Consider the following 26,228-nt stretch of genomic DNA (forward strand, 5'->3'; position numbering starts at 1 on the left):
CATTAGTAGTTTAGCAGATATCTGGAAATGAGTGAATAAATATGAAATCATGCAAAAACATAACTATTTGTGCTTATAGGTAATCATATCGTTATTACAACTCAGTTAATAAGTCTTTAACCACACTGTATTGTTACTCTGGTGAGAGAAAAAAACTCATGCTTCCTACACTTTAACTTGTCTGAAGATAAAATAAACATGTTTACTCAACTGCGTTACCCACTCCAGTCAGCAGATGACCATGTGCGACTTTAAGGCAATGATGCTAGTGTGACGTGTATTCTAGTGGACGGAACGCTTCTTTAAACAGCAAGCAACACTTAGTCAGCCACCTCGGTAGCTTGCTAGACAAAATAGCCGAACCAATAAAGCTCTTTAGACACTTTCGTGTATATTAGCCACTGTGTTTTAAATCCAATTCTGTCGTCTAGTTAGTTATCCGATTTCATTTCATATTTACGGTGTTGCTGCTGTTAGTCAACTAGCGTGCTGGTTAAGGGTAGTATTAGCCTAGCTAGCTAACATTCCTTACCATGAGCTCACTAAGGTTCTCTCCTCCTGCTACAGAAGAGGAGGTCTGCTGGACGGAGAAAGGTCTTTGGTTGAACGTTATTGTGAAAGAAGAGGAGGAAGAAGAGGATGTCGCAGTAAAACAAGTAGAGGGTGAGGCTATTACAGTGAAAGAAGAAGAGAAAGATGTTTCAGTGAAAGAAGAGGAGGACGCGTTCCGAGTGAAAGAGGAGGAGGATGGGGAGATGACTGTCACATGCAAAAAGGAGGAAACTAGATTTCTGGTCCCTGTTTCTCAAACGCATCTTAAGGCATCCAATGGTTCTAATGATGAACTTAGCCGTAAGATAGTTTTGAGAAACCAGGCCCTGATTAACACTAGTAAGTACTGTCTTAATTAAATACAGAGGCACAAACTCTGCAGTTGTTTAACTGATGTGTGGTTGGTTGATTGATGTGTGGGTTTTTAAAGGGGAAACCTAGTTGTTAAACAGCAACAAAATGGCTGGCCAGAGTCTTGGTTTGGTAAACAGCTGAAGGATGGGGGCTGGAGAAATGTAACGTAACAGTTATAAGGTTTTGGCTTGACAGTCGCTGGACCCAGGTTTGAGTTCAGCTCAGGGCTACCCCCTGAATTCACTACACTGTGAATACAAGGACTGGCCACCCATGATGTCATAATGATAATTTAACCAGGTTTCTAGGCCATATAGTATATTCTAGAATTCAGCCATGATGTCACAATGATAGTTTAACAAGGTTTCTAGCCCATATAGTATATTGTAGAATTCATCCATGATGTCATAATGATACTTTAACCAGGTTCTAGGATATATAGTATATTGTAGAATTCATCCATTATGTCATAATGATAGTTTAACCAGGTTTCTAGGATATATAGTATATTATAGAATTCATCCATGGTGTCATAATGATAGTTTAACCAGGTTTCTAGGATATATATATATATATATATATATATACACTGCTCAAAAAAATAAAGGGAACACTTAAACAACACAATGTAACTCCAAGTCAATCACACTTCTGTGAAATCAAACTGTCCACTTAGGAAGTTACACTGATTGACAATAAATTTCACATGCTGTTGTGCAAATGGGATAGACGACAGGTGGAAATTATAGGCAATTAGCAAGACACCCCCCAATAAGGTGATAACAACAGACCACTTCTCAGTTCCTATGCTTCCTGGCTGATGTTTTAGTCACTTTTGAATGCTGGCGGTGCTTTCACTCTAGTGGTAGCATGAGACGGAGTCTACAACCCAGCTCATCCAGGATGGCACATCAATGTGAGCTGTGGCAAGAAGGTTTGCTGTGTCTGTCAGCGTAGTGTCCATACCATGGAGGCACTACCAGGCGACAGGCCAGTACATCAGGAGACGTGGAGGAGGCCTTGGAGGGCAACAACCCAGCAGCAGGACCGCTACCTCCGCCTTTGTGCAAGGAGGAGCAGGAGGAGCACTGCCAGAGCCCTGCAAAATGACCTCCAGCAGGCCACAAATGTGCATGTGTCTGCTCAAACAGACTCCGTGAGGGTGGTATGAGGGCCCGGCATCCACGGGGGGGGGGGGGGCAACACCGTGCAGGACGTTTGGCATTTGCGAGATAACACCAATATTGGCGAATTCGCCACTGGCGCCCTGTGCTCTTCACAGATGAAAGCAGGTTCACACTGAGCACATGTGACAGACGTGACAGTCTGGAGACGCCTTGGAGAACGTTCTGCTGCCTGCAACATCCTCCAGCATGACCGGTTTGGCGGTGGGTCAGTCATGGTGTGGGGTGGCATTTCTTTGGGGGGGCCGCACAGCCCTCCATGTGCTCGCCATAGGTAGCCTGACTGCCATTAGGTACCGAGATGAGATCCTCAGACCTCTTGTGAGACCAGATGCTGGTGCCTTTGGCCCTGGTCCTAATGCAAGACAATGCTAGACCTCATGTGGCTGGAGTGTGTCAGCAGTTCCTGCAAGAGGAAGGCATTGATGCTATGGACTGGCCCGCCCGTTCCCCAGACCTGAATCCAATTGAGCACATCTGGGACATCATGTCTCGCTCCATCCACCAACGCCACTTTGCACCACAGACTGTCCAAGAGTTGGCGGATGCTTTAGTCCAGGTCTGGGAGGAGATCCCTCAGGAGACCATCCGCTACCTCATCAGGAGCATGCCCAGGCATTGTAGGGAGGTCATACAGGCACGTGGAGGCCACACACTACTGAGCCTCATTTTGACTTGTTTTAAGGACATTACATCAAAGTTAAATCAGCCTGTAGTGTGGTTTTCCACTTTAATTTTGAGTGTGACTCCAAATCCAGACCTCCATGGGTTGATAAATTTGATTTCCATTGATCATTTTTGTGTGATTTTGTTGTCAGCACATTCAACTATGTAAAGAAAAAAGTATTTAATAAGAATATTTCATTCATTCAGATCTAGGATGTGTTATTTTAGTGTTCGCTTTATTTTATTTGAGCAGTGTATATATAAAAAATATATTCTATATATATATTTCATGCCCTTACATTAAAGGCAAGACATACCTAGATTCAGTTACATTCATGAATTGGTTTGAAACCTTTGTTTTAAACTCTTCTTAAAGTTGGTGCCTTGACGGATTTGTAAAAAATGGTTTGTCATAAAACACTTTTATTTATTTAAATGTAACCTTTATTTAACTAGGCAAGTCAGTTAAGAACAAATTCTTATTTACAATGACTGCCTACCCCGGATGACGCTGGGCCAATTGTTTCGCCGCCCTATGGAACTCTCAATCACGGCCGGTTGTGATACAGCCTGGATTTGATCCAGGGTCTTTGTAGTGACGCCTCAAGCCCTGAGATGCAGTGTCTGCTGTGCCACTCTGGTGCCCCAAAATCATGTTCTAGTGCTGTCCCCAACTAAAAAAAACAAGAGTCATCTGTTCTTTCTACCAATCGCCCCATGTGTTTTTATAAAATCAACTATATGTACTGATCTTGTCTGATCTTGCTATGAAAAGCCAACTGGCATTTACTCCTGAGGTGCTGACCTGTTGCTACCTCGACATCCACTGTGATTATTATTATTTGACCCTGCTGGTCACCTATGAACATTTGAACACCATGTTCTATTATCATCTCCACCCGGCACAGCCAGAAGAGGACTGGCCACCCCTCACAACCTGGTTTCTTCCTAGGTCTGGCCTTTCTAGGGAGTTTTTCCTAGCCACAATGCTTCTACTCCTGCATTGCTTGCTGTTGGGGTTTTAGGCTGGGTTTCTGTACAGCACTTTGAGATATCAGCTGATGTAAGAAGGGCTTTATAAATACATTTTAATTGATACTGTTTGCATGCTGTTTGATTAAATAATTAAGACACACAAATGACTCGAAGTCATAACTAGAGGGTTCCAGTCATCAATATAAACTAACTAGAAGGAAACCCCACCCCCCCCTCTTCCCGCTGCCTGACTTTGTCAATTCTGCCGTTTTGCTCCTGAAGTTTTCAGTAATAGAAAACAGTTTAATTTAGTTTTCAGTAATAGACTACAGCAACTGCAACCTTTTCCAGTTGGAGTGCCAATTTATCTGACAATTTCTACCAATCTGTGTGCCAGTTATGATTTTCATATGCACATTTTCTTGGAACAGTTTAATTTAATTTAAAATAGTATCTCAAAATCATTGTCTGTGACTAAGCTACATTCTAAATCTACATAAAGAATTATACAAACCTAAAAGTAACTTTTATTGCCTTTGCCAACTATTGTAAAAAATAGCCTAAATAAAGCCAACAAATAAACATTGCAGCCAGCAGGTAGAAAATATCCGGATAAAAATAAATATCCTCTAAATCACATTGGCTGCGAATGACCTGTCTACAACAAACTGGAAACATTGTATCAACTATCAACTGGGTCAGCCCGAAAGGAGATAGCAAGCTTGCAACATTGTATAAAATATTCTGTGCCCTCAGTTTCCCGCGCCAGTGACTTCGAGACAGACACAGCTGTCGGCTATTTGTGCAAAGAATAAGAAGTAATCAGGTATTTTATGATATTTCCACTGGATCAGAGCAATACATTTTCCCCTTTCAATGCTGAGTGGTTATCAAAAGGGTGAGAGCTGGAAATATTTTACTAAAATAATTTGAGGAACTATTGTCCGGTAGACTAATCCTACTTCTAAATGGGTAATCGGGTGTGTATCCTTACTCAACATTGACAGGAGGGTTTCAAACAAAAGATAATGAATAAATTGACAAAACTGACAAATCTTGCGGGGTCAAATCAAATGTTATTGGTCACATACACATGGTTAGCAGATGTTAATGCAAGTGTAGAGAAATGCTTGTGCTTCTAGTTCCGACAATGCAGTAATATCTAACAAGTAATCTAATAAATTCACATCAACTACCTTATACACACAAATGTAAGGAATATGTACATATCAATACATGGATGAGCAATGGCCGTGCATCATAGGCAAGATGCAGAAATGGTATAGAATACAGTATATACATATGAGATGAGTTATGTAGGATACAGTATATCATAAAAGTGAGTACACCCCTCACATTTTTGTAAATATTTGAGTATATCTCTTCATGTGACAACACTGAAGAAATGACACTTTGCTAGAATGTAAAGTAGTGAGTGTACAGCTTGTATAACAGTGTACATTAGCTGTCCCCTCAAAATAACTCAACCCACAGCTATTAATGTCTAAACCGCTGGCAACAAAAGTGAGTACACCCCCAAGTGAAAATGTCAAAATTGGGCCCAAAGTGTCAATATTTTGTGTGGCCACCATTTCCCAGCACTGCCTTAACCCTCTTGGGCATGGAGTTCACCAGAGCTTCACAGGTTGCCACTGGAGTCCTCTTCCACTCCTCCATGACGACATCACGGAGCTGGTGGATGTTAGAGACCTTGCACTCCACCTTCAGTTTGAGGATGCCCCACATATGCTCAATAGGGTTTAGATCTGGAGACATGCTTGGCCAGTCCATCACCTTTACCCTCAGCTTCTTTAGCAAGGCAGTGGTCGTCTTGGCGGTGTGTTTGGGGTCGTTATCATATTGGAATACTGCCCTGCGGCCCAGTCTCTGAAGGGAGGGGATCATGCTCTGCTTCAGTATGTCACAGTACATGTTGGCATTCATGGTTCCCTCAATGAACTGTAGCTCCCCAGGGCCAGCAGCACTCATGCAGCCCCAGACCATGACACTCCCACCACCATGCTTGACTGTAGGCAAGACACACTTGTCTTTGTACTCCTCACCTGGTTGCCGCCACACACACTTGACACCATCTGAACCAAATACGTTTATCTTGGTCTCATCAGACCACAGGACATGGTTTCAGTAATCCATGTCGCTAGTCTGCTTGTCTTCAGCAAACTGTTTGCGGGCTTTCTTGTGCATCATCTTTAGAAGAGGCTTCCTTCTGGGACCATAGCCATGCAGACCAATTTGATGCAGTGTACGGCGTATGGTTTGAGCACTGATAGGCTGACCCCCCCCCACCCCTTCAACCTCTGCAGCAATGCTGGCAGCACTCATACGTCTATTTCCCAAAGACAACCTATGGATATGACGCTGAGCACGACTTCTTTGGTCGACCATGGCGAGGCCTGTTCTGAGTGGAATCTGTCCAGTTAAACCGCTGTATGGTCTTGGCCACCGTGCTGCAGCTCATTTTCAGGGTCTTGGCAATCTTCTTATAGCCCAGGCCATCTTTATGTAGAGCAACAATTATTTTTTTAAGATCCTCAGAGTTTTTTGCCATGAGGTGCCATGTTGAACTTCCAGTGACCAGTCAGTATGAGGGAGTGTGAGAGCGATGACACCAAATTTAACACATCTGCTCCCCATTCACACCTGAGACCTTTATAACAATAACGAATCACTTGACACTTTGGAGGGAAAATGGCTAATTGAGCCCTATTTACATTTAAGTCATTTAGCAGACGCTCTTATCCAGAGCGACTTACAAATTGGTGCATTCACCTTATGACATCCAGTGGAACAGTCACTTTACAATAGTGCATCTACATCTTACTTATCCTATCCTAGGTATTCCTTAAAGAGGTGGGGTTTCAGGTGTCTCCGGAAGGTGGTGATTGACTCCGCTGTCCTGGCGTCGTGAGGGAGTTTGTTCCACCATTGGGGGGCCAGAGCAGCGAACAGTTTTGACTGGGCTGAGCGGGAGCTGTACTTCCTCAGTGGTAGGGAGGCGAGCAGGCCAGAGGTGGATGAACGCAGTGCCCTTGTTTGGGTGTAGGGCCTGATCAGAGCCTGGAGGTACTGAGGTGCCGTTCCCCTCACAGCTCCGTAGGCAAGCACCATGGTCTTGTAGCGGATGCGAGCTTCAACTGGAAGCCAGTGGAGAGAACGGAGGAGCGGGGTGACGTGAGAGAACTTGGGAAGGTTGAACACCAGACGGGCTGCGGCGTTCTGGATGAGTTGAAGGGGTTTAATGGCACAGGCAGGGAGCCCAGCCAACAGCGAGTTGCAGTAATCCAGACGGGAGATGACAAGTGCTTGGATTAGGACATGCGCCGCTTCCTGTGTGAGGCAGGGTCGTACTCTGCGGATGTTGTAGAGCATGAACCTACAGGAACGGGCCACCGCCTTGATGTTGGTTGAGAACGACAGGGTGTTGTCCAGGATCACACCAAGGTTCTTAGCGCTCTGGGAGGAGGACACAATGGAGTTGTCAACCGTGATGGCGAGATCATGGAACGGGCAGTCCTTCCCCTGGAGGAAGAGCAGCTCCGTCTTGCCGAGGTTCAGCTTGAGGTGGTGATCCGTCATCCACACTGATATGTCTGCCAGATGCGATTCGCCACCTGGTCATCAGAAGGGGGAAAGGAGAAGATTAGTTGTGTGTCGTCTGCATAGCAATGATAGGAGAGACCATGTGAGGTTATGACAGAGCCAAGTGACTTGGTGTATAGCGAGAATAGGAGAGGGCCTAGAACAGAGCTTAGCGGTGTACTATTTCACTTAGCGGTGTACTCTCTATGTTAGTGATGGCTGTTGAATAGTCTGATGGCCTTGAGATAGAAACCTGTTTTTCAGTCTCTCGGTTCCAGCTTTGATGCAACTGTACTGACCTCGCCTTCTGGATGATAGCAGTGTGAACAGGCAGTGGCTTGGCTGGTTGTTGTCCTTGATGATCTTTTTGGCCTTCCTGTGACATTGGGTGGTGTAGGTGTCCTGGAGGGCAGGTAGTTTGCCCGGTTGATGCGTTGTGCAGACCGGACCACCCTCTGGAGAGCCTTGCGGTTGAGGGAGGTGCAATTGCCATACCAGGTGGTGATACAGCCCGACAGGATTCTCTCGAATTGTGCATCTGTAAAAGTTTGTGATTGTTTTAGGTGAGAAGCCAAATTTCTTTAGCCTCCTGAGGTTGAAGAGGCACTGTTGCGCCTTCTTCACCACACTGTCTGTGTGGGTGGACCATTTCAGCTTGTGTGACGTGTACGCCGAGGAACTTAAAACTTTCCACCTTCTCCACTACTGTCCCGTCGATGTGGATGGGGGGGGGGGGTGCTCACTCTGCAGTTTCCTGAAGTCCAGACTCCGAGGGCCCTCGCCTCTTCCCTGTAGGCTGTCACGTCGTTGTTGGTAATCAAGCCGACCACTGTAGCGTTATCTGCAAAGTAGATGATTGAGTTGGAGGTGTGCATGGCCACGCAGTCATGGGTGAACAGGGAGTACAGGAGAGGGCTGAGAATGCACCCTTATGGGGACCCAGTGTTGAGGATCAGCGGGGTGGAGATATTGTTTCCTACCTTCGCCACCTGGGAATGGCCGGTCAGAAAGTCCAGGAGCCAGTTGCACAAGGCGGGGTCAAGACCCAGGGTCTTGAGCTTAATGATGAGTTTGGAGGGTACTATGGTGTCAGATCCTGAGCTGTAGTCAATGGACAGCATTCTTACATAGGTATTTCTCTTGTCTAGATGAGAGGGCAGTGTGCAGTGCGATGGCGATTGCATCATCAGTGGACCTATTGGGGCGGTAAGCAAATTGGAGTGGGTCTAGGGTATCGGGTAGGGTGGAGGTGATATGCTCCTTGACTAGTCTCTCAAAGCACTTCATGATGATGAAAGTGAGTGCAATGGGGCAATAGTCATTTAGTTCTTAGCTTTCTTGGGAACTGGAATAATGGTTGCCATCTTGAAGCATGTGGGGACAGCAGACTGGGATAGGGATTGATTGAATATGTCTGTAAACACACCAGCCAGCTGGTCTGTGAATTCTCTGAGGACGCGGCGAGGGATGCCGTCTGGGCCGGCAGCCTTGCGAGGGTTGACACGTTTAAATGTTTTAAGTCAGCCACGGAGGAGAGCCTACAGTCTATGGTAGCGTGCCGTGGCGGTAGCACTGTTTTGTCCTCAAAGCAAGCAAAGAAGTTGTTTAATTTGTGTGGTAGCAAGACATCAATGTCTGTGACGGGGCTGGTTTTATTTTTGTAATCAGTGATTGACTCTAGACCCTGCCACATATGTCTCGTGTTCGAGCCGTTGAATTGAGACTCTACTTTGTCCCTATACTTTGCTTGTTTGACGCTTTGCTTGTTTGATGCTTTGCTTGTTTGATTGCCTTGTTGAGGGAATAGCTGCAGTGTTTGTATTCGGTCATATTTCCGGTCGCCTTGCCATGGTTAAAAGCGGTGGTTTGCGCTCTCAGTTTTGCGCGAATGCTGCCATCAATCCACGGTTTCTGATTAGGAAACGTTTTAATAGTCACAGTGGGTACGACAGCTCTGATGCACTTGCTAATAAACTCGCTCACCGAGTCAGCGTATACATCAATGTTGTTGTCCGATGCTATCCGGAACATATCCCAGTCCACGTGATCGAAGCAATCTTGAAGCATGGAATCTGATTGGTCAGATCAGGGTTGAATAGACCTGACTGGGCGTTTCCTGTTTGAGTTTCTGTTTATAAGCTGGGAGCAACAAGATGGAGTCATGGTCAGGTTTTCCGAAGGCAGGTCAGGGGAGGACTTTCTATGCATCGCGGAAGTTAGAGTAGCAGTGATCCAGAATGCTAGCAGCTCGAGTCGCGCAGTTGATATGATGATAGGATTTAGGAACGCTTGTTCTCAGGTTAACTTTGTTAAAATCCCCAGCTACAATAAACGCAGCCTCGGGATGTATGGTTTCCAGTTTCCATAGAGTCCAGTGAAGTTCTTTCAGGGCTGACAACGTATCTGCTTGGGAGGGATATACACGGCTGTGACTGTAATCGAAGAGAATTCTCTTGGAAGATAATGCGGTCGGCATTTGATTGTAAGGAATTCAAGGTCCGGTGAACAAAAGGACTTGAGTTCCTGTATGTTGTTATGATTACACCACGAGTCGTTAATCAAAAGGCATACATCCCCTCCCTTCTTGCTGGAGAAATTTTTGTTTCTGTTGGCGCAATGCATGAAGAATCCGGGTGGCTGTACCAACTCTGACAACGTATCCCGAGTGAGCCATGTTTCCGTGAAACAGAGAATGTTACAATCTCTGTCTCTCTGGAAGTCAACTCATGCCCTACTTTCGTCCACCTTGTTGTCTAGAGATTGGACATTGGCGAATAATATGCTCTGAAGCGGTGGATGGTGTGCTCACCTTCTGAGTCTGACCAGTGGGCCGCTCCGTCTGCCTCTCCTGCGATAATAATACATAAAACAACAAATAACTGCATAGTTTAAGGACCTGAAGCGAGGCGACCATCTCTGTCAGCCCCATCTTGCATGGTCTGCGTGGTCTGCCAGGGGCCGTTTCATTTAGTGTCCGTTTGATTCTATTTCCCCATAGTATGTTATACCAATGTTGACCGACTGAAAGGGAGTGTAACTTTGACTATAATTGCTGTTCCCTGAAGGAGGGAAATGAGGTACAACATCTGTTTGGCCCCACCCCTTCCTGGGTCAGGGAAAAGCGGTATTAAATTTAAGGAATAAGTCCATACCACACGCTCATCCACCTGTGGAAGGTGGAGCTTCCCGTGAGGCGCGGATTTAATTGTATGTTGTACCTAGTTTCCCTCCTTCAGGGAACATTAGTTATAGTCATAACGTTACGCTTGTCATATGATAAGCTTCAACTTAAATACGGGATCTTGCTGTCGGACAGTTTTTTTTTTGTATTCTGAAATGCACTCGAACTATAACATTTAGTGGCTTCTTTTGTTACACTGGGAAAACAGTTTTCGTGGGCACAGAAATCCGAAATAATTTCAGTTTGCTAAATCCAATGGTTTTAACTGAGTCATAAGTTGATTGACAACACCCAAATGGATACTGTCATTAACGTGGTTCTTCAATAATTACATATAATTCTTAATACTGTAGCTGTTTAGTTAGTCACGTGTTCAACTATCATCAGCTGATCCAGGAAATTGTTTTCTGAATGCCAGTCAAATGGCAAACAACATGACATTTGTTGTTAAGTGAAATTATGGGTTCTACAGTAGGTCTATGTTATTGGTAGGTGAAGTTATGGGCCAATTTGGCAAACACTTAGTTTACAAACCCTCATTGTCAGGCTGATGGCAAAGCTAGCCAAAGAGCATTTTACTGGTTGAAATGTTATTTTAAGTATAAAGCAGTTGATTTGCGAGGATGACACAAACATTATATTAAGCAGGACATTCAAATGAGCCTTACAATTATAATCCAAAGTAGTGTGAAATGTACTCATAAGCAACCTGGAAATGGAGGTTACTCCCCTGAGTATTCCCCTATACATATTCCGAATACATTGTGAAAACCAAACATTTTGCTCACCATTTTTTGCTCCAGGCAGATATACTACATCCATAACCATCGGTTTCCTCATCAGCAGGAAGGAGTTTCTACAACCAAATTGCTTGTGCATCGCCCTCGTGACAATTTTATTAAACACAGAAAGGGGCCTATATTGGAGACCAAAAGTCGTCTGGCACACTGCTTAGAGTTTCAACAACATGAATAACTTATTTCTAGCCTACAATCATCGATGTTACTACTAAAATATGACTTTTCTTGCTAATTTTAAGACAAATCATTTTTACATTCAATTGTTATACAACATCATGGCTACGCTGCTGGCATCACCTTTTACAGTGGATTTCCGCTGTTGTGGGCCTTTAACCATCTGTCTGACTTGTTGTTCACACAGGAGAGAGATGTGACTATCATGGATCCTCTGGGGAGCCTCAACAACCTCATGATGCTGAAGAGGCAGAGAAGAGTTTCTCCAGATCAGAACACCTCAAGAAAGACCTGCAGAGATCCACAGGGAAGAGAACTCACTGCTGCTCTGACTGTGGGAAGAGATTCCCCTCCTCATCAGGCATTAAAATTCATCAGAGGATCCACACAGGAGAGAAATCTTTTAGCTGTACTCAATGTGGGATGAGTTTTACTCGTTCAACCAGCCTGATATCACACCAGAGAACACACACTGGAGAGAAACCTTATAGCTGTAATCAATGTAGGAAGGGTTTTACTACATCTAGCTATCTAATTGTACACCAGAGAACACACACAGGAGAGAAACCTTACAGCTGTGGTCAATGTGGGAAGAGTTTTGGTCAATCTAGCTATCTGACAGTGCACCAGAGAATACACACAGGAGAGAAACCCTATAGCTGTGGTCACTGTGGGAAGAGTTTTACTGATTCTAGCAATCTGACTCTACACCAGAGAACTCACACAGGAGAGAAACCGTATAGCTGTGGTCATTGTGGGAAGAATTTTGGTCAGTCTAGTGATCTGACAGTGCACCAGAGAACACACACAGGAGAGAAACCTTATAGCTGTGATCAATGTGGGAAGAGTTTTACTGCATCTAGCAATCTGACTCTACACCAGAGAACGCACACAGGAGAGAAACCTTATAGCTGTGGTCATTGTGGGAAGAGTTTTGGTCAATCTAGCGATCTGACAGTGCACCAGAGAACACACACAGGAGAGAAACCTTATAGCTGTGATCAATGTGGGAAGAGTTTTGGTCGATCTGGGCAGCTGACTGTACACAAGAGAACACACACATGAGGGAAACCTCTTAGTTGTGAACAAAGATAATCTGATTAAAGATCTCTGATCAAATATCAGAAAGTACATGCATGAAGGAGTTGTTTCATGATATCAGTGAATTAATGTCACAATGTAGAATGTTTTAACATTGTAGTAGCAGTATTTTAATGATGTCATAATGTAGAACCCTAAATATTTGTCCCCTGTTCTATTGATTTCAACATGATATGGATATTAGCCTCAGGGGAATAATCCAGGCTCTGAATTGAAAGAGTACTATTTATGTGGTATAACAAAAAGTGACTAACAAAAAATTAGTTGTGTTGCACTTAGTGTTGGTGACCCACGAATCAAAATGTAGCTAGCTGTTTTCTACAAATTGTCCTCTAACCAGTGATGTATTCATTATTCCCAGATTCCGTGTGATTTTTGAGCTGTTCGTTTTAACAGGACATGCAATATAATCTCCCTCCTCTCGCACAAATCATTTTAACATGATATCGATGAGTGATGACAAATAAGTGTTGCGTTCCTTTGTGTAGTGACCCCTACATTTAAATGCATCACTCAAATGTAGCTGACTGTCTTTCATGTTTGTTTTTTTATTTGTTGCGTTAGTTTCCTGATTTCCCAATTAATCGATATCAGTGATTTATTGCTATTTGTCAAAACAACAGTGTTTTTGGTGCTTGTGCAGTCTAAGGAGCTTGCTTAAAAAATACAAGTAATATGATTATTGTGGCAGATGTTGTGTATATAGCACATTTTACGTTTAGGTTTTGAATATATCCCAAACTGTTTATGCATTTTGTTTATTGATTTGTACATGTTAAAACAGTGTTTTGACATTGGGGTTATTCCACCTAGCAAAATGTAATTGAAATTAAGACTATGCCTGATGTCCAATATTCGGTTCGGTTGTAGTTGAAAGTAAAAGATGAAAAGATGATTTTTGTCAATGACTTTAAATTAATTTCAAAGTACTTGCAGCTTATACACATGGACACAGTGTAAAGAATTGGTCTGTAATCAATTTTATTAACAACCCTACATCACTCCAGTATTTCTTGACAACATTCAAATGCTAATTGTCTTTATTCCACTACTGAAGAAGCATGACTCAAATCAAAAATATTCAGCCCGACAAAATGTACATTTGTATTATTCCATGCCTCACCATTAAGTGAATTATAGCCAATACATATTAACAAAGGGGTGTACATTTGGTTTTGATACTTCATATTTACAATTCATGTAACATTTAATCCTAATTATTTATGCAACCAACTGACTGAGAGCTCTTGAAGCTAGTGAGTTTTTCAAAAAACACTTTTTGTGTTGTGTTTTTAATTGTTGACAGCCATATTGTAGAATGTGAATCATTGTAGTTGATTATCATGTGAAATGGAAGTTGTTTTCTGTTGGTGGTGAGTAAACTTGTCCAACAAAAATATTTGGTTTTTGCATTTATGTTTTGAGGTTGAACGTTAGCACGTATAGCTCGTTAGCACGTAGGGAGCACTGATTGGTGTCACCTCGTTAGTCAGTATGTGTTACACCTGTTCTGATAATATTATAATCAAATGGCATTTTCCTTAGGATGCTCATTAGTCTTTAAGTTGTTAATTTTCTGTTTTTTATCCCCTTATGTATGTTGTGTACTAAATAGTTTTTTTTTATTTTCATAGGTTTTTCCCCCTGTGAAGCCATTGTGTTGCATCCATGTCTGAAATGTGCTGTATAAATAAAGCTTGTTTTGATTTGAACATATTGCAAAACAAATGGACCCAATGACTGACCAATCAACAGACTCTTGCAAAACCAATTAACAAATATGTGCAAAAGCAACACATATCCTGGTCCATCTTAGTATGAAAAACAGTATAAATTCAGTATATGTTCCACTATATCAATATAGTGCATGGTATGTACGTTTCATATCACTTTTCAACCAACCCAGTGCATTTGTTGAAAATGAAAATCTTTGAAATCAACAATATGTCGAAGGTTTCAACTACTGAGAACTGAAATAAACAAATGGATCAAACAGATCAATCCCACTTTTCCAGCCTGCTGAAGGCGTGGTAGAGTGGTAAACACCACCCCCGGCTCTACCAGGGGCTTGAGGTGGTCTCCCGCAGCTCTGCTTATGTCATGTTCTGTGGTCTTGCCATTCCATTTCTTGACTGCCCCTGCAACACAGAAGTAAACACATTTATTTATATTTGATAAAACACTCAAAGTAATGGATAATCTATGGCCTCAGTTGCACCTAAATGGGACTTCTGTCATCTGATCACACCAAGCTGCATTAGGTTCAGATCTTCCAGGATGGGTCTTTGACATAGTCTGGATGCAGTCAGGCCACCAAATATGCATAAGCAATGTAAAGACATGAGTGGGGAAAAGTACATTTGACACAAGTGACCTTCATAATAAATCAAATCAAATGTTATTTGTCACATACATGTTATTGCGGGTGTAGCGAAATGCAGTAATATCTAACAATTTCACAACAAATACCTAATACACACAAATCTAAGTAATGGAATAAGAATATATGGACGAGCAATGTCAGAGCAGCAAAGACTGATACAGTAGATAGTATAGAATACAGTTGAAGTTGGAAGTTTACATACACTTAGAATGGAGTCATTAAAACTTGTTTTTAAACCACACCACACATTTCTTGTTAACAAACTATAGTTTTGGCAAGTCGGTTAGGACATCTACTTTGTGCATGACACAAGTAATTTTTCTAACGATTGCTTACAGACAGATTATTTCACTTATAATTCACTGTATCCCAATTCCAGTGGGTCAGAGGAAAATTCCAGAAAATTATGTCATGGCTTTAGAAGCTTCTGATATGCTAATTGACATCATTTGAGTCAATTGGAGGTGTACCTGTGGGTATATTTCAAGGCCTACCTTCAAACTCAGTGCGTCTTTGCTTGACATCATGGGAAAATCAAAAGAAATCCACAAGTCTGGTTCATCCTCGGGAGCAATTTCCAAATGCCTGAATGTACCACGTTCATCTGACCGTAAAGAATAGTACGCAAGTATAAACACCATGGGACCACGCAGCTGTCATACCGCTCAGGAAGGAGATGCGTTCTGTATCCTAGAGATGAATGTACTTCGGTGCAAGAAGTGCAAATTAATCCCAGAACAACAGCAAATGACCGTGTGAAGATGCTATATCCACAGTAAAATTAGTCCTATATCGACATAACCTGAAAGGCTGCTCAGCAAGGAAGAAGCCACTGCTCCAAAACCTCCTTAAAAAAGCCAGACTACGGTTTGCAACTGCACATGTGGACATAGTTCATACCTTTTGGTGAAATGTCATCTGGTCTAATGAAACAAATATAAAACTGTTTGGTCATAATGACCATCGTTATGTTTGGAGGAAAAAGGGGGATGCTTGCAAGCCGAAGAACACCATCCCAACCGTGAAGCACGGCGGTGGCAGCATCATGTTGTGGGGGTGCTTTGCTGCAGGATGAACTGGTGCACTTCACAAAATAGATGGCATCATGAGGGAGCAAAATGATGTGGATATTTTGAAGCAACATCTCAAGACATCAGTCAGGAAGTTAAAGCTTAGTGGCAAACGGGTCTTCCAAATGAACAATGACCCCGAGCATACTTCCAAAGTTGTGGCAAAATGGCTTAAGGACAACAAAGTCAAGGTATTGGAGTGGCCATCACAAAGCCCTGACCTCAATCCTATAGAAAATTTGTGGGCAGAACTGAAAAAGCGTGTGTGAGCAAGGAGGCCTACAAACCTGACTCAGTTATACCAGCTCTGTCAGGAGGAATGGGCCAAAAGTCTGTCAACTTATTGTGGGAAGCTTGTGGAAGGCTACCCGAAACGTTTGACCCAAGTTAAACAATTTAAAGACAATGCTACCAAATACTAATTGAGTGTATGTAAACTTCTGACCCACTGGGAATGTGATGACAGAAATAAAAGCTGAAATAAATCATTTCTCTACTATTATTCTGACATTTCACATTCTTAAAATAAAGTAGTGATCCTAACTAACCTAAGACAGGGAATTTTTACGAGGAATACATGTCAGGAATTGTGAAAAACTGAGTTTAAATGTATTTGGCTGAGGTGTATGTAAACTTCCGACTTCAACTGTATATACATCAAATCACGTTTTATTTGTCACATACACATGTTTAGCAGATGTTATTGCAGGTGTAGCTAAATGCTTGTGTTGCTAATTCCAACAGTCCAGTAATATCTAACAAATAATATCTAACAATACACAATCTAAAGGAAGGGAATTAAGAATATATACATATTTGGACGAGTGATGTCAGTGCATCATAGACGAAGATACAGTAGAATAGGATAGACTACAGTATATACATATGAGATTAGTAATACATAGACTAAGATACAGTAGAATAGTATAGAATACAGTATATACATATAAGATGAGTAATGCATAGACTAAGATACAGTAGAATAGTATAGAATACAGTATATACATATGAGATGAGTAATGCCAGATATGTAAACATGCAGGAGATCCATGAAGGAAAGATAGTGATGGTGCTCAGTGACGATGTTGTAAAAGGTGGGGAATAACCAATCACAATGAGGGATTGCCAGCTGTGAACGCTTTAGCATGCTAGAGACAACCATGGAGAATGTGAATGGAGGCTATATCAAGTGTTCCAATGGTAAAACGTTTGATTCAATTACATCAAGTGTTCCAATGGTAAAACGTTTGAGTTAATTTTGTCATGTCACGGTCACTTTGCCTTCTGTATATTGACACTTCGGGATGCAACCTTTGTTCGTTGTCCTTTTTTTTAATACATGTTTTATAATTTCTCCCCGTTTTTTCTCCCCAATTTCAATCTTGTCTCATCGCTGCAACTCCCCAACGGCCTCAGGAGGCGAAAGTCGAGTCATGCGTCCTCTGAAACATGACCCGCCAAACTGCGCTTCTTAAACACATGCCCGCTTAACCCGGAAGCCAGCTGCACCAATGTGTAGGAGAAAACACTGGGCGACGCTTGGCCAATTGTGTGCCGCCCTATTGGACTCCCGACCACGGCAAGGTTGTGGTACAGCCCAGGATCGAACTCCCAACTATAAATCTCTTTGACACGTAGACATCAAGTCAGTTGACAATAATGCTGCATACAGCATTCCATGTTTGAAAGGTCTATCATTTTCATTGAAGACAATCAAAGTTAACATTCCATAAAACTTCATTTAAAGGCTGTCTCAAATAGTCGCCTGTCCCTTTTAATAGCCGGGCAATGGCCCACATTATAGCAAATACATTTTGGGTCTAAATTAAAGGAGCATCAATTATAATTTAATTAAATGTTATAAATAAAATTTCCATAATATTAACATGAATAGTGGAATGATCATGTTTCACAATATTCCTTCACATTCTTATTTTATTTTGTGTCAAAATCTCTTTCTCTTTGACAGCAAATGCCAGACTGGCTTCTGTTGTCAAGATGGGAAAACCCTCCCTCTCTGACATGGTGTCACTAAAAGACGTGGTCATCTCCTTCTCAACCAACAATGGCAGGCTGGGGCAAGCAGCCAATGTAGAAATCTATACTCTTCAATCAATTTCAGTTTTTTTTTGTGAGAAAACAAGTACTGAATAGTGTAGGGAATCATTGTACCATCTAAATCGCTGTGAAATATATTTTCAATTAAAAAAAAAGTTTTTCTGGCTGTTTGAAGTTGGTGGATGAAACTGAAAGTAAAATAGTCTCCACTATAGTCCATGCTATCCGAGAACCTTCATACTTCCCTACCCCACTGACCTCTCCACCATGTTACAGGGAAGTGTGATGGGGGGGAGTTCGGAATGCAGACTAGTTGTTGCAGTTCACCATGTTACAGGGAAGTGTGATGGGGGAGTTTGGAATGCAGACTAGTTGTAGTTCATCTAACTTCCACAAACGTTGCACCTTTAGTGCTGAATGAAATAGAGGTTCCAGGTACATTTACCACATATGAAACATATACTAGTTGGCTGCTGCTACAGGCCTCCTTGTGCTGATGGGAAATATCTTGATGGAATCTGTCAAATGTTGGATAAAGTATCTGATGAAAACAGGGTAATGTATTTTTAGGGTGATTTGAACATTGACTGGTTTACCACCAACTGTCCACTGAGGAATAAGCTTCTTTCTGTGGCCAATGGTTGTAACATAACCCAAGGTGACACAACCAACCACAATGTTCACTAAGTCTGATACCACATCATCAACCTGTATTGATCATATTTTAAATGAGAAACCTTATAGCTGTGATCAATGTGGGAAGAGATTAGCTTTATCTGGCAGTCTGAGTCAACACCAGATAATACACACAGGAGAGAAAGCTTATAGCTGTGGTCATTGTGGGAAGAGCTTTGGTCAATCTGGAGAGCTGACCGTGCACCAGAGAATACACACAGGAGAGAAATCTTATAGCTGTGGTCATTGTGGGAAGAGCTTTGGTACATCTCACCGTCTGACAGTGCACCAGATAATACACACAGGAGAGAAAGCTTATAGCTGTGGTCATTGTGGGAAGAGCTTTGGTCAATCTGGAGAGCTGACCGTGCACCAGAGAATACACACAGGAGAAAAAGCTTATAACTGTGATCATTGTGGAAAGAGTTTTGCTACATCTAACCATCTGACAGTGCACCAGAGAATACACACAGGAGAGAAACCTTACATCTGTGGTCATTGTGGGAATAGTTTTCGTCAATCTGGAGAGCTGACCGTGCACCAGAGAATACACACAGGAGAGAAATCTCATAGCTGTGACCAGAGATAATCTGATAAAGGATCTCTGATTGAATATTAGAAAAGACATACATGAAGGAGTTGATTCATGATTTCATGTCACAATGTAGAATGTTTTAACAATGTAGTAAAAGTATTTTAATGATGTCACAATTTAGAAGCCTAAACGTTTGCCCCGGGGGAAATCCAGGCGAAAAATCCCGGCTCTGAAATGGAAGAGTACTATTTATGTGATTTAACAAAAATTGACAAACAAAATAAGAGATCAAATCAAATGTATTTATATAGCCCATCTTACATCAGCTGATATCTCAAAGTGCTGTTCAGAAACCCAGCCTAAAACCCCAAACAGCAAGCAATGGAGGTGTAGAAGCACAGTGGCTAGGAAAAACTCCCTAGAAAGGCCAAAACCTAGGAAGAAACCTAGAGAGGAACCAGGCTAAGATTGGTGGCCAGTCCTCTTCTGGCTGTGCCGGGTGGCAACCCAGACAGGAAGATCATATCAGTGACTCAACACACTCAAGTGACGCACCCCTCCTAGGGACAGCATGAAAGAGCACCAGTAAGCCAGTGACTCAGCCCCGGTAATAGGGTTAGAGGCCGAGAATCCCAGTGGCGAGAGGGGAACCGGCCAGGCAGAGACAGCAAGGACGGTTCGTTGCTCCAGAGCCTTTCCGTTCGCCTTCACACTCCTGGGCCAGACTACACTCAATCATAGGACCTACTGAAGAGATGAGTCTTCACTAAAGACTTAAAAGGTTGAGACCGAGTCTGCGTCTCACATGAGTAGGCAGACCATTCCATAAAAATTTAGCTCTATAGGAGAAAGCCCTGCCTCCAGCTGTTTGCTTATAAATTCTTGGGACAATTAGGAGTTGTGTTACACTTACCACGTTGGCGACCCACTTGAATCAAAATGTACCTAGTTGTTTTCTACAAATTGTCCTCTAACCAGGGATGTACACATTACTCCCAGATTCCGTGTGGTTTTTGAGCTGTTCGTTTTAACACGACATGCAACATAATCTCTCTCCTCTCGCACAAATGATTTTAGCATGATATCGATGAGTGATGACAAATAAGTGTTGCATTCCCTTGTTTAGCGACCCCTAAATTTAAATGCATCACTCCAACTGCAGCTGACTGTCTTCTGTACGTTGTCCTCTAACCAGTGAGGTAAAATATCTCCCATTTCCATGTGTTTTTTATGTTGTGTGAGTTTCAACAGCACATACAACCCAATTTCCCCCCTAATCAATATCAGTGTTTTATTGCTACTTGTCAAAACAACAGTGTTTCTGGTGCGTGTGCAGTTTATAAAGAGCTTCTTTTAAAAAATACAAGTAATGTGATTATTGTGGCAGATGTTTGTGTATATAGCACATGTTAGGTTTTCAATTTATCCCAAACTGTTTCTGCATATTGGTTATTGATTTGGACACGTTAAAACTGTTTTGACATTGGGCTATCCCACCAAGCAAAACGTAATTGAAAAGATGTTGAAAATAAGACTATGCAATCAAATATTTCATATTTACATTTCATGTAACATTTGGTAGTGATATTTATTCATGCAACCAACTGACAATGTTTTGGTACAATTATCTTGACATTGTTGCCCTGTTTTTAGAATATCAGGGTTAATTCTCACATGTGCCAAACCAAATGTACTTGAGCATGATATTGGGGACTAGGCCCCGATCCAACAACATGCCTGAAAAGAGAGAGAAGCTCTGCAGTGAGGTGGAAAGTTACCACGGATATCGCAGGAGTTTCCTCTTGAAATCAGACATGTCTGTGGTAAGGAAAACTTGGTTGCTGATTATCTCTGGGGTAGGCAGTCAAAAAGATTTGTGTTTTGCGTTTAACTAGTGTGTTACCATGATCACAATTTATTTGGAGTTTTGTCTCTTATTTTTTCCGTATTGAAACTGCACTGTTGGTTAGGGGCTCGTAAGGAAGCATTTCACTGTTGTATTAGGCGCATGTGACTAATGCAATTTGATTTGAGTTTTCTTTGGGCTCGTTCCAAGGGGACGAGAGTTCTAGAAGCTAGTGAGTTTTAGAATTCTATAGAAAGTTAAATGAGAAAAAAATAATACGATTGCTTATTATTATTTAGGAATAGGTGTTTTTTCTTGTTTATATTGGTGAAGCATTGTAGTTGATTATAATGTGAAATGGAAGTTGTTTTCTGTTGGTGGTGAGCAAACTTGTCCAACAAAAATATAGGATATATTTGTTGTCTTTAGGGGGAAGGTGTTCCAGGCTTTGGTTTTTCATTTATGTTTTGATGTTGGACTTTAGCACATGTAGCGCATTAGCACTGATTGGTGTCACCTCGTTAGTCAGTATGTGTTACACCTGTCCTGGCTTGTCCATCTCGTTAGTGGGAAGGTGTTTCACCTGAGCTGGTCCAGGATCTATTTAAGAGTGTCTGGCCCAGTGCTCCAGTTGTCTTGATAGATGTGGAGAGTCAACACCTTTAGTTGCTCCACCGTTTCCTATTAAAGATGTCTTCATTTCAGGTCGAAGGTAGGATAGGAGGGAGAGTTTTTCCATTTTAAAAATCTGATTTTTATCGGATATTTCATTTTTTGTTTCTATTGGCTTCTGTGTAAAAGAGAGCGTTTTTTGAGAAGATGGCACAGACAAATCCCCACATAGGGGTACCTGGGATTGGTCTGGTTAATACCGTGAGGTTCTCTTGGACAGATAAGGAGAAGGAGCCCTGGGGGAGAGAGACATTCGGGAGAAATGTTCTGATGGGATGCCTACAGCTGGAAGTAAAAGATGTATTATGCCTTCAAGGGAATCCCATCGAGAAAGGATATGATGTGACGTTACAAGTGGAAGAAAAACACGACGAAGTTATGAAGAAGGTGAGAGAAGGAAAAGGAGCGAAACCCCTGTGCCATTACACGGTGACCAGCCTGGCAAGGAACAACTTCAGGGTGGTCACCGTAACCATGTACAATCCGCATGTGAAGGATGAAGAGGTGAGGGCCTTTCTGGGGAGATATATGGACAATGTCTCCTCATTGAGGTACCTCAGGGACTCCCTGGGTTTCTGGAATGGAAAGAGAGGTTTCCAGGCGTTACTCAGGGAGTCCCCGAAGAGTGTGGATGGCTACCTCCATCCTCCGGCGATGTTCTCCCTGGGGGCTGACAGGGGAACACTCTACTATGCACGTCAGCCCCCGTTCTGCAGGCGTTGTATGGCATACGGCCATACCCTGGCCTCGTGCAGCGCCAAGAGGTGTCGGTTTTGTGGGTCGGAAGAGCACGAGGCCAGGGAGTGTGACGAGCCCAAGGCTTGCCACGGGTGTGGCTCCAGAGAACACCTCTGGCGTGATTGCCTGGCTCGTCACAGGTCATACGCGTCTGCAGCTGGGGGGGAGCGGGGGATGGGGGAGAAAAGAAAGGACGTGTGCGGATGGCACAGGGGAAAGGACGGAGAAGGACGAAGAAGGGAAGAAGGAAGAGGCGAAAAGAAAGCGGAGTGAAGATGGAAAGAAGGAAAAAGAAGGAGAGAAGAAAAAGAAGGCGGAAGAACGGGGAGGAGCGGAGAAGAGGGAGAGTGGGACAGTGGTGCGAGAAGGAGTGGAAGAGGGAGCGGTGACAGTGACTGGGACGGAGGGAGTTGTGGAGATGGGAGGGGAGGGGAGATGGGGGAAAGGAGTGGGGGACAGCCTGCCAGGCTTCCTCGAGGTCGAAATAGGGATTTGGTGGAGGATTTAGCGGGGATGGGACGTTGTCTCCCCGCTACCTCCTTCACCAAAGAAGAAAGGGATGAAGAGGGGGAGCTTGGCAGGAAGTGAGAGGGAGGGGGTTGTGGAGGGGGGCTAAGAGAGTGGCGGGGGGTAATTTGTCCTCCCGGTTTGCCTCAGCCCCTTGCATTTTAGTGGATGACTCCAGTGAGGGGTCGGTGGGCTGTTTGCTAGAGGGATCCCAACTCCTGTTAGAGGAGATGGGGTCCCTTACATGCAGCCCCGAGGCAAACAGGGAGGGGGATGGTGGGTGGGGAGGGAGGACCCAACACACTGCCTGGGTCATGGGTTGGGATGGAGGACGGGGGGGCGTCAGGAGTGGAGAGGACGTCCCCGCCGGTGGAGATGGACCAGGGGAGCATCGGGTGAGTCTCCTGTTTTTTCTTTGGTTTTTTATTTTTTATTTGTTGTTAATAATTAAATGAATAGTTCTGTTTCTTTTTTTAGTCTAAATGTTAGGGGGATAAGGAATAATGTTAAAAGGAGGGTGGTTTTTTGTTATTTAGAGGGTGTGGGGTTTGATTTCTGTTTTTTTACAGGAGGTTCACCTGAGGGATGGTGGGGATGTGTGTAGATTTAAGAGGGAGTGGGATAAGGGGGAATCTTTTTGGGGCATAGGAGGGGTGCACTCAACAGGAGTAGGGATTTTGTGTGGGCATAGAGAGGTTAAAATAGAGAACACTTTTGTAATAATGCAGGGTAGAGTTTTGGGGATAGATGTTAAGTTTAGAGAAGCTAGATATAGGTTAATTGGGGTGTATGGGCCACAGGTGGCGGCAGACAGGAGGGAGATGGTGGACTGTCTGGCGCCCCTGTGTGTTACACTTGGTGATAGGAGGAGACTTTAATATAGATTTAGGGGTAGGTGGTGATAGCAGTGCAGGTGCCATCACTGGGCTAATGGCTTGCTAATGGCTTGCCATGGTCTGGTTGATGGTGGCCTGCACACTACTCCGGCAATAGTCGGTCCTACATGGCGCAACTCCAGGGGGGTTGCGCGGAGGCTCGACTACATTTTTGTATCCAGGTCTTTGGGTCAGTTGTCTGGGCGGCTGTTGCCTGTTTTCTTCACGGATCACGACGGGGTGTTCCTGCAGGTGGGGTCGCCAGTCTGCCTCTTCGGTAGGGGGTACTGGAAGTTAGATCGGGATATACTGGAGGAGCAGGCTTTCGTTGACGCATTTTTTTGTTTCTTTCGGAGGCTTGACGGCCTCCGGTCTATGTGCGAGGGGGTGTTAGAGTGGTGGGATTTAGTTAAGGGGAGGATAAGGGCTTTTATAATAGGATATTGTAGAAGGAAAAAAAGGGAGGAAAGGAGGGAGGTGGAACATGCGTATCGCAGTGGTACAGAGGAAGCTAGCAATGTGGAAGGCTAGGTATTTGTCTTTTATGGGCAAAGTCCTGGTCCTAAAGGTGGATGTGTTGCTGTCTCTTTTGTATTTGGCATACATCTACCCATTGCCGGCTTGTCTGAGGAGGCCTCTAGTGAGGCTTGTGTTTCAGTTTCTGTGGAGTGGCTGGTGCGAGTGGGTCGCCAGGGAACGCATGATCTGTCCCATCGGGGAGGGAGGTAGGGGGGGTACCATATTTCCCCCTCAAGCTGGACTCAATTTTTGTTTCTTTCTTGTTAGCGGAGCTTGCTCAGCCAGTGATACACCCGTATGGTTACCTCCTGCGGGTGTTCTTCTCGTATCAGGCGAGAAGCGTAATGGTGTGGTCTAACACGGGTCCTCGGGCGGAACAGCTGCCGTGGCACTTTGGTCATGTGGCCAAGTGGCTGCGTGCGCACCCCGAGGTTGAAGTTGCCCGAGTAGGTTTAGACCACAGGCACCTGTACGAGGAGGTCAGGCAGGCAGGGAGTCCTGCGCCCGTAGCGGGCATCTCGTCAGTGGTCTGGGAGGGAGTGCAGGCGCGGGGCCTGGACAACGGGCTCAAGGACCTAAATTGGTTGAGCCTTCATAAGCGTTTGCCGGTACTTTCCATCTTGTACCGGTATAGTTTGGTGCAATCCCCCACCTGTCCAAGATCCTCTTGTGGCAGGGAGGAGACTGTGCGCCATGCCTTCTGGGACTGTGCCTTTGCCGGACTAGTCTGGGCTAGGGCACGGGTGATGCTAGGTGTGGTTAGGAGTGATTTTGTTTTGACATAGGCTAGAGAGAGGCGTAGGGAGAGCAAAGGGAACGGATAGGGACAGGTTTCTGCTCTGGCTTCTCATGAGTCTCTTTAAAAAGTGACTGTGGGAAGCCAGGAAGAATTTAGTCAAGACAGGGAGAGATTGGGGGGTGGAAGGGATAGTGAGAAGGGTGGAAGGTGATTTGAGGGGGAGGATGAAGAGGGAGGAGAGGAAGTGGGGGAAGCATGCGGCCACGGGAGAGGTGGAAAGGGGGTTTAGGGCTGGGAGTGTTAGAGTGAGTTTGGTAAGGGGATAGATTAGGGAAGGGGAGATAGGGAAAGGGTTAGGTATTGGTTAGGTATGACGGGGAGGGACGATGCTCCCCTGAGGTTTGTTTTTGTTTGGTGTTTGGTCATTTGGTTTTGTAAATATAAGTAATTAAGAATGAATGAGAGATATGATTTTGTAAAGTGTGAATGGTATTGATTGTAAATAAATTATTTTATCCACCTTTTTGGTTTACTTCCTGTCTTTAAGTTTGTTGTGGGCAGATTTAGTGGGTCTCATGGTAGGTGTCTTTCATGACCCAGTTGTTGTTACTATTCAACTTCCATTGAACACCCCCATAGTGTCTTTCAGAGCCCTCCTAAAAAACAAGCTAATATTTTGGGTTGGATATTGCATATTGCATTAATATTTCAATCAATGGAATTTCCTTAATGTTCATTAGTCTTTCAGTTGATAATCTTCTGTTTGTTGTGTACTAAATATTTTTGTTTATTTTCATTTAGTTTTTTTCCTGTGAAGCCATTGTGTTTCATCCATGTCTGAAATGTGCTGTATAAATAAAGCTTGATTTGATTTCAACAAATGAACCCAACGACTGACCAATCAACAGACTCTTGGTCCCTCTTAGTATGAAAAACAGTATCAATCCCACTTTTCCAGCCTGCTGAAGATGTGGTGGCGTGGTATACACCACCCCCAGCTCTACCAAGGCCTTGAGGTGGTCTC

General features: G+C 43.5%; 1 protein-coding gene across 1 annotated transcript; it reads left to right on the forward strand.

Annotated features, from left to right (window-relative positions):
- Positions 1-227: 227 nt before the first annotated feature.
- Positions 228-14,299, forward strand: LOC123994978 (zinc finger protein 664-like). The gene is made up of 2 exons (XM_046298150.1): positions 228-891; positions 11,674-14,299. Exons 1-2 carry the CDS (start codon positions 534-536, stop codon positions 12,549-12,551), a joined length of 1,236 nt encoding a protein of 411 aa, XP_046154106.1. The 5' UTR covers positions 228-533; the 3' UTR covers positions 12,552-14,299.
- The last annotated feature ends 11,929 nt before the right edge of the window (positions 14,300-26,228 follow it).

This window comes from Oncorhynchus gorbuscha, linkage group LG14 (assembly GCF_021184085.1).
Source record: "Oncorhynchus gorbuscha isolate QuinsamMale2020 ecotype Even-year linkage group LG14, OgorEven_v1.0, whole genome shotgun sequence".
NCBI classification, from domain to species: Eukaryota; Metazoa; Chordata; class Actinopteri; order Salmoniformes; family Salmonidae; genus Oncorhynchus; species Oncorhynchus gorbuscha.

Excerpts from the sequence above, each read along its gene's own strand:
- LOC123994978 (XM_046298150.1), top strand. The coding sequence starts at position 534 with ATGAGCTCACTAAGGTTCTCTCCTCCTGCTACAGAAGAGGAGGTCTGC. Across the intron at positions 892-11,673 it reads CCAGGCCCTGATTAACACTA|GAGAGAGATGTGACTATCAT; the intron begins GTAAGTACTGTC and ends TTGTTCACACAG.